This window comes from Solanum tuberosum, unplaced genomic scaffold (genome assembly GCF_000226075.1).
Source record: "Solanum tuberosum cultivar DM 1-3 516 R44 unplaced genomic scaffold, SolTub_3.0 scf00010, whole genome shotgun sequence".
Lineage (NCBI taxonomy): Eukaryota > Viridiplantae > Streptophyta > Magnoliopsida > Solanales > Solanaceae > Solanum > Solanum tuberosum.
Window position 1 is genome coordinate 780980 of NW_006238936.1, and position 9897 is coordinate 790876.

Consider the following 9897-nt stretch of genomic DNA (forward strand, 5'->3'; position numbering starts at 1 on the left):
CGCGGTCATCCGCCGTTACTTACTGTTACTGATTCTCATTAAGCCCCCTTACAATTGTACGAATTATTTTGACCCACAGTTTTTTTTACCGTAAATAGTTTTCTACTTTATTTGTAGTATTAATATTAAAGTAAATATAATTAATATCATAAAATTTCATATATTAGTAATACAAAGGATTTTAACACATGCATTAGATTGATTAATGACATAATTACCTTTTTTCTATATTTCAAAGGTAAAGCACGTGGAGAGTATTTTTAAAAACAAACATTTTTTTATAGAAGTTATGCAAACGTCAAAATTAATTAATTCTAATAAATCAAATAAACAATGTATAAGAAAGAATGTCGATAAAACTAATACTAACATTACCAATTCAAAATGTTGTCCAATCACGTGTTTGTTTTTACAGAGACTCATTTTTACTGTTATAGTAAAAGGGGTTGTAAATGTGGTGACTGGTGAGATCATCATCTATACTGTGGCCGTTACGTTTTGGCATCACGAAATCCACGTGGCAATTTCCTACTGGAGACACAAATGAAACGCCTCGCAGGGTCCCCTTTGAACGCCGAACTCTCCCTTTGACTTTGCTCTTCTTCTTCTTTTGTTTTGACAATCTACTCCTACATTTTTATCTAATTACACATAATTCCCTTCATATTTAGAAAATGTTTTTTTCGATATCTTCATGGTTGATTGGTTAAAATATTTTCTCTCAATAAAAAATTCATCAAAACGAGAAAAATAATTTTCCGAAGTAGAAGAAAACAAGTACTTCTATATGTAATATTTCAAGTTCATTGTTTCCTCTAACTCTCCGCCCAGCTAATAGACCCAGGCCACAAGCTCTACCCTTTCGCCATCTCGACCCCCCACTCCCCATTCTTATAGTATATTTTGCTTGTTCTTCTTTCTCAAATCATTTATTGTGATATTTACAACGAAAAAGATAAAACATATCGTTGAATCATCGCAAAAGAGGTTAATAGATATATTAATTCACCTATTTTGCTAAAAATATAGTCTTCTCGTTACATTTTTTACTTATTTAATTACTTATTTCGATTCTAAAAATAGTTGTCTCAAATTAAGCACCCCTCACTTGTAATCCGAAGATTGTTAGCTTTAGTCATAAGGGGGTTGTTTGGACAACATGCAATATGAAATCACAATTTGAAACAAGATAAATTTAAAATTGAAGTTTTGTTTGGACAAACAATATATTTTTATTTCTTAAAGATGTATCTTTTTCTCACAAACATAACCCTGGGAGTTGTAAAAACTATCGAATTTTTTTCAATTATTGTACAATCTTACCAAATGAGCAAATTATAGTTCATAAATAAGATATCGGAATATCCTAAGGCGATGCATTGATAAATCGCATATCTCTATGTTCCTTTTTATGAATTAATATTTGAGATCACAAATTTTCAAATAGACATAATACTACAAAGATCTATTAGTTTAACAATAATAGTAACGAGTTATTCTTTAACATAATTCTTTCACATGGTATATACACTTCTTCTTTTTTTTGAAAAAATATAAATGATAGGGCCTTGTTCACATGGTTCAAGTTCTTAAAAATCATGATAGGTTCTTCAGACTATGAATTTATTGTGGGTCAAGTTTTATATTTAAAGAATTTGAAATAACAATTTGAAATTCCAAATCATGCTTTTTGAAGAATTTGAAATTTGAAATTATTATTCTACATATTCGAACACTAATTTAAGATCACTATTTCATATCGTAAGTTCAAACGCCTACTTGCCAAATGCTAACACACAATAAACACAAATAACATTATTATTATTATTATTATTATTTTATAAAAAAAGATAGATAAAAAACACTTCCCTTCATGCCAAACACTCTCTTCATCTAGTTCACTAGTATATGCATGTAAACACTCACATTCGACATCCACCTAATAATTTATTTTATTTTTAAGAAAACTGATCTTTTAAATATTCTTCATCATCTTGGGTCAAAATGTATTTTAAACTGATTGATCAAGTAAATTGTGCTTATGGGAACTGATTTAATAAAAAAAAAAAGATTAAATTAATAAGGTAAGAAATCTAAAACAAATATTTCCTTGTGCTTCGAGACTAAGGATGTGTTTGATAAGAAAAAAATGTTTGACAATTTAATGTTGTGAAAGATTATATAAGAAACAATTGACAAAATTAAAGTTCACAAGAAAATAAAGATGTAATTATCATATTCTAACAACATTAGAAAAGCTACTAAAATTATCCATGTTTAAAGAACTCACGAGTATGTTGAATGAATTTATGAATATAGAAAAGCAATGATAGTGTTTTTTCTTCTAATAAAGGAGAAAATATACTAAGCTTAGACTAAATATTTAATTAATTAAAATTATGTGTTTTTAACCTCTTTATATATAAATATTATATTTAGACTACTTGTAATTATAATTATATTACTCTTGAACATAAAGTAACAAATTTGTTTCAACATAATATATTGATAACTGAACAACTTAACGCGTAGTAATTCATTAAATTTGTGAATTTTTTTTATGAAAGAAATCAAATGTATTGCCCATATTAATTAATATAAAAGTCAAATATATATAATTAGAAATTATAAGTAAGAATTTGTTGATATTGATAAAGAATATTTGGCGATATATATAACAAAAATTCTTTTTAATTTTGTGTCTTACAAGCTTTTATATAAGGACAAATGACTAGTACAGGAATTAACAGCCTAAATAATTTTTCAGCTCATCTTTTCTTCATTTTTAGAAGTGACGTGTCTATTCATTTACGACAAATATGGAATTCTTTGTAAAAGTAATTACAACTTAATTTGTCAACATTACGAGTTAAACCAAAAGAATATGCATTCCATTGTGATCATAATAAAGTTTAGTCAACCCAATTGATGAAGTGGAAATTAATTGAGCAAAAATTAAAACAGTTTGAATTATATACCATAAATTTACAAGATATTCCCTAAAACATTTTTAGTGGGAACGGTAAAATTTCATTTGATTAATTAACTATATATAGATCGACAATATATGAAATTATATATTCCTTTGTAGTTAATTTACTGTTATAACTTACAACAGTTCTCTTTTATAGATTAAAAATATCAATGCATAATCTTAATTGGGTAGTTATCGGTAATTAGGATCTATTGACGACTTACAAAATGAAATGGTCTTTTCAGAACTCTTAAGCGTATAAAAAAAATTCTCTAATAAAAGGAACATAAAATTAAAAAAATGTAAGTGATCTATAAAATCAATTTTTCGAAATTTATATGTAATTGAAAATTTGTGCCGTGAATGATTGGCTTATCATGAATCTAACCAAGTAAGCATCTAAGTTTTAAATTAGTCATAACGCGTATCGATTCACATTAATCTTCATCATTAAACTATTAGGACAATCATATAGGAGTAGTACTTATTTCGAATCAAAAGCTCTTTTTTTTCTTTTTTTTTCGGTTTCCACTAAATGTATTTGTCATATTGAAGCTTAACTAATTCACGTTCGTGTTGGGAAGTCCCTCCATATCTACTATTTGAATCCAAAACCTCTGTTTAAGGATGAATGAATACTTATCACTCCAGCACAATCTTTGTTGATCTAAATAACTTTAGATACACAGTGAAACTAAAATGGTAATTCTATGAATATAGTGTTCTTTGATAACATACATTTTGGTTATTTTTTGCTGACACGATATGATTGATATATAATTAATAGATTAAATAAAAAACAAATAAAAGTACTGCCCCTGAACAATGTTTTTTAAATGGTTAATCTAATTCATACGTATTTAAAGTCGTCCGAATTTTTTTTCTACAAAGGGGAAAAATACAATCGATGGAACTTCACTTAAAGTTGGGTAAGATACTTATCTAGCAAATTTATTAGTCACTTGAATGAGAAAATCTAAAATTAAAACAAAATGATGGCTGTCAATATCAATATAATACATATTTTTCATTATAATTTAAAAGTGCTGCAATACCAACTTTTAGCAAACCTTGATATGGTTAGACAATGGACAAAAATCCAAGATAATGATTTTGCTACAAATGTTATTTTTAATACAAAATTGTTACTTTCTTCTTTCACTTATTCATTTCACATATTTTCCTTTTTAGTTTCACGACAAACTTGACATCTTTCATATAAACATTAATATAATAAATCTCCATTACTTTAATTAAATCCCACTATAAATACTAATACAATATTTTTCAGTATAAATAACTTTTTACATCATCAGGAGTACATTTAGTTATTAATGTATGTTGTAAAAATATGACACCTGAGCCTAATTCAACCTCAAAAGTTAGTTCGTGAGGGGAGGATTGTCCAAGTCCATGTAAGGAGACGACTAATCCATTCGTCAACCAATGTGGAACTTTTACCCACTCTAACGTATGTAACTTATCTTATTTTCTAAATTACAAATTTCGTACACGTATATAGATGGTCGGTATAATATACCTTAAACTCAAGAATATACAAATCTTGAAAGTACTAAATGATAAAACGAAGTAGCTTTCTAGGTAATTATGTCATTCCAACAAACTCTTTTATGTATTGAAAAAGAGTACAAAGCCGTTTCTATTTGTAACTTTTTTTTTTAATATAAAAAAAGAATGAAAAGATGAGGTAGAATGAATTCCTTTTCAACGTCGAAAGGGAGAGATATAGTTGGCGTCTTTTTCCCTCTACGCAGCTTGAAACACGCACAGAAAGGCTAATATACACACTCCCATTGACACGTTTCAACATCTCTTTTTTTCTCTTTATATACCCTCGTTTTAATTTGTTTGTCTTACTTTTCTTTATAACCAGTATCAAAGAATACGTCTCTTTCCTCTTTTTTTTAGTAACTCAATAATTCTACTTTCACATTACATGTTTAAGACCATGAACACAACTCAAAAATCTTTTCTACTTTCTGAAACTTTGTGTAAATTAAACTCAAATAGGGTGTCTCTTTATTTATTTGACAACTCCCTAATACTGGCGTCTCATAACATGTTTAAGACCATGCATGAACAAGATTCAGAAGTAATCTATACTCTTTAAAACTCTGTATTAAGTCGAAATTAGACAAACAAGTTGAAACGAAAGATAATATAATTAGTTTGTAAGTTAGTGTCATATATGAATGTTTTTCCTTTTTTCTAGTATAAAGCAAGATTGGATGTATTACATCAAAAAAGAAATATAGATAACTAAAAGGAAAGAAAAAAAGACATGAGGGAGGTGGGTGTTGGTAATGCTAATTGCTAAATGCTAGGCTAGCAAAGGCCAAACATTCACGAGAGGAAGGAAGATAAATAAAAAGGCAGTTGGCTTATCGCATGTTTGCTTCACGCAAGCAGCTAAATGGGGTTTGCTTCATCGCGTGGCTTTAAAGACTTCATTTAGTGTTTAAAACTCCCCTCCTCTTAGCTTCCTCCACTAAATATATTCTACTACTACTACTTCTACAACAACATAAATTTAACTTAAATTATTAAAAAAATAAAATTAATACCACCAACCAAACCCTAGTGTTACACAACACATCTTTTTTTTTTCTTCTTCTCTACAAAGTACAAACAAACCCCTTCAAATTATGTTCCAAAAGAGGTGAATTATCAAAGAAAATGAGCTCAAATAATCCTAGTAGTAGCACCGGTGGTGTCTCCGCCCCAGGTGGAGGAGTTTGTGGTGGGACTAGTGGAAGTACTAGCAGCGGAGGCGGCGGCGGTGGTGGTGGTGGTGGTGGAGGTCCATGTGGTGCTTGTAAATTTTTGAGAAGAAAGTGTGTTGCCGGTTGCATTTTTGCACCTTATTTTGATTCGGAACAAGGTGCGGCACATTTTGCAGCTGTACACAAAGTGTTTGGAGCTAGTAATGTTTCTAAACTTCTCCTTCATATTCCTGTCCACAAGAGGCTTGATGCGGTTGTCACCATTTGTTATGAAGCTCAAGCGAGACTCCGAGACCCCGTCTATGGTTGCGTTGCTCATATCTTTGCTCTTCAGCAACAGGTCAGTATTAAACTGTCAACGCATATAACTTAAATTCGTGATTTGGTTACTTACATGATTGATCACTATTACAATTTGGCTAATGCTAGATCATATGAAACTTTTGTTTCTTGAAAAAGACTCATTTGTCCTCACAACAATTTAGTTTTTTATTTTTTGTTGAGTCTGTCTTATCACTAAAGTTGGTAAACTAAAAACACCCTTCTCTTCTTCCGTTACAAATCGTTTTGCTTCTTCTTTTAGATCTCTTTTTCTTTTTTCAACAACTGATTTATCAATGCCTTCCACTTTTATGTTTTCATTTGTAGATAAATACAAGGCTTAATCTCATTTGCGTATTCAAGAATCTATATTACTATTTTTTTAACCATTTCTCTCCATGCGTTACAAATATGATCAAACTCTGAAACGTATTCTTGCAGTTATAAAAAAAAATCTCTAGCTTAATGAGAGTCAAGATTACGATGATCTTGAAAACAAATTACTCCATGCGTTTCAATTTATTTATCTTATTTTTCTTCTTAGTCCGTTTTAAAAAAAAAAAGTATTTTAAAACTATATGTCAAGTCAACAACAGACAAACAAATTGAAACGTATGGAGTATTTTAATTTATTCATTGACAAGTTCCATCTTTTTTTTCAAGAGAAGTGAAACGAGACAGCTTTTAGGCCTTAGTGTTATGTAAGAAATAAAGCTTAGCTTCGTATTAATTGAGGAACATGGTGTTGGATCTGGCATTGGTTGTCAAAAGTAAGTTAAAAAAGACTTCTTCTTAAGGTTACAATATGAGTATGTTTTAAGATTTTGAGTTGGCATATGTAAAATTGTCTCCAACATTTTTGTGTGGAATAATACAGTATGTGATTGAAGATAATATATATTGACACTAGTGAATAGTACTAGATCTTGAACAAGATTTTCTTGTACAAAGGGGAAATGGACCATGATGTGTTACATTTAGGGAACAGTTTTAAACTTTGCTGAAATCAAGAAGTTGTTTTGATTGATTCACTTATGAATTATGATGATGATGTGGGCAATAGTGACTCTACTTTTTTCTTACCATACCTCTTTCAATTTTGCTGTTATTAAGGAAATGGTCGGCATAAAATCTTCTTCTTGTTGTTCAAAATTCATGGAAATATATAGAAATATTCTTCTCTATAAAAGAAAAAAGAAATAGAATAGCTTTCGTTTTCTTTCTTTAAAGTACATTTTGGTTATTTTTAGCACAAGGGACAATGACCACTCTTTTGTTGTTTCTCTAAGAAGCATGTTGAAACCGATACTCCTCAACTAGGATAATAATAAATATTTAAAGAAGCTTTTTTTTAAGTACTACTCTCTCCGATTTATATTACTTGATCCATATTGACTCGACACATCTATTAAGAAAAAGTTATTATTAGAGGTGTATTACTACACGAAACTCTAAATTTGAACTAGCTCCACCTAATTTATGTGGCATTGCTTGACTCGACACAAAACTTTAGAAACTCTAAATGTGACATTCTTGTGTAGCATAGTATAGATTGAGACTAAGGGAGTAGTAAGTTACAAGTATGGCCTATTAGCAGCGATAATTCAATTAATTAGAATAGTGAATTGTGTCTGCTTGTTGATAAACTTGTCATTTTTAAAACATTGTTTAACGTTAATTAACAGGGTAATATATTTGGTGTTCACTACATTTTAGTTGCTTTTAGAATAAGGGATAATAAGTTTGATCTTATTAAATGGATTAAATGATTTTTAATTAAAATTATAGTTCAATAATAGAGATTTAATAAGATTATTGTCTCCGTGTCTGCTGGTTGACTTTGAAAGTTTATACATTTAAATCATTTCTTTCTTCTAATTTTATGATTTGGAGTATTGGGAAGAGGGAATAATTTCTTGCTTAAATGACTTTTATGCTTTCAGAAAGAACCTAAATCAATTTCTATTCCCTTGAATTTGTCAGTAATGCACCGATCCCCAAGTCCTTGCTTTGAAGTTTGAATTACGTAAAATTTATAAATTTATAGTATTCTCCTTCTCAAGTTATTTTCGATGTTTCTTTCGGGTATATCTATATTGAATTACGAATTGAGAAAAAAAGGATATTTTTACATATTCTTTAAATTTATGATGATTTTAATTATTTTATTCTTATTTACACTTTATAATCTTTAAATTTATGAGGGATTTTACCTATTCTATTCATATTAATGTTTTATATTATAATCTTTAAATTTATGAGATTGAAAAGAAGAGTATAATTTAAATTGAAGTGTATCATTAACTAATGGTGGTTTAGAGAAATGGCATCAGTATGAAAAATATGAAGTAAATATGGATCCTTTAGAACCAAGCACGCCCTTTAATGGTTAAATTTTGGAGGGAAAATAGGCGGTTTGGATTGAATTTAAAAATGTCAAAATGAGTTAACTTAATAAATAAACAGCTCATTGACTTGCTTAAATGTTATCGGGGCTGAAGTAGGTTGGATTGAAATGAGTTAAAAACTGAGTCATAACTCAACCTAATTAATTCTTATTAAGTTTTAAATTTAAAGTTTATTTTCTTATATTTATTTGAGTACCTAATATTATAGTATGATTATAAAAAATAACATATCAAATAAAAAAATACTTTAAAATATTTAGATAAAATTTCTTTTGGGTCAATTTGAATTGATTCGGTTCTAAAATGAGTTGAACTAAGCTGATCAAAATGAGTTTAGTTAGTAAAATTAAAAGTTATTAACCCGCACAAACATATACAAATTGAATGGGTCATGATTTTATGAGCTAATTTTGACATCCTGATTAATTTTGGCAATCGTATAGCAACAAATTACTTATAATCCCTCAGCTTACTTTGTGTGCATTTTGATCTGGCTTGTAACCTGTGTATAGTTAATGTGAATTCATTAATTTTTCTCATATTTTATATTAAATTCTAAACTTTGATTTAAATATTTAGAATATTTATTATGAACTCAATTATTATTCTACATCCGGAATTGCCTCTAACCACTGACCAGAACTATATTTATCAAAAGAGTTTATGCGGATCCAGATTTTATTTTCTGGATTTTTTATGTAACTTCTTGTACAGTATTTTCTTTTCCTTTTAACATATATTTTGAATGCTTTGATAACTTTACGAACTTAATAATTCAAATAAATAATTAGTCTTTTAGATCATCTCCATGATTACAAAATGGTTACTTAGACTATATAGTATGCAATACCTTTTCTTTTGATTTGGCTACCTAAAGCATTTTTTATTTATTTAATTAAATCCCCACTCTTTGTGAGAGTTCACACATCATGTAAGAATGTATTTTCCAGGTATGGTATGTTACATATCATGACTCTCTCTACTTCTTACTCTATTCTAAAAAGAATGTCACATTTTTATATTTCGATTTAATTCAGTTTTAAACTGTCCCATTACCTTTAATGAGTAGATCTTTTAATTTTCTTTTTGGAGGGGATTTGGGGCGTGGGTGTATAGTTACATAAGCTATAGCTAGTTCTATCTCAATTTATATGACTCACTTTCTTGTTTAATCAGTTTTAAAAAGAATAAGACATTTCTTTATTGGACAAAAAGTTATACTCTTTTTGAAACATTACAAAGTCTTCTCGTATTTCCTAAACGCTGTGTTAGAAGGGAGGGAGTATTAATTTAGACTATCATCAAATTTTCCATCACATAATACCATATTTGTGTGACTCAGGTAGTGAATTTACAAGCAGAACTCTCATACTTACAAGCCCACCTAGCAACCCTGGAGCTTCCAACACCGCCGCCACTGCCGCCGCCGCCGCCACAACAACCACAGACA

The 9897-nt window shown here is 29.1% G+C and overlaps 1 protein-coding gene across 1 annotated transcript in view; it reads left to right on the forward strand.

The window, feature by feature from the left end:
- The first annotated feature begins 5473 nt into the window (after positions 1-5473).
- The window catches only part of LOC102600862 (LOB domain-containing protein 30), a 5228-nt gene continuing 804 nt past the window's right edge, over positions 5474-9897 (forward strand). The window contains exons 1-2 of the mRNA XM_015312535.1: positions 5474-6058; positions 9790-9897. Of these exons, the coding sequence (XP_015168021.1) occupies positions 5672-6058; positions 9790-9897 (495 nt within the window). The 5' untranslated portion in view covers positions 5474-5671. The remainder of the gene's footprint in view (positions 6059-9789) is intronic.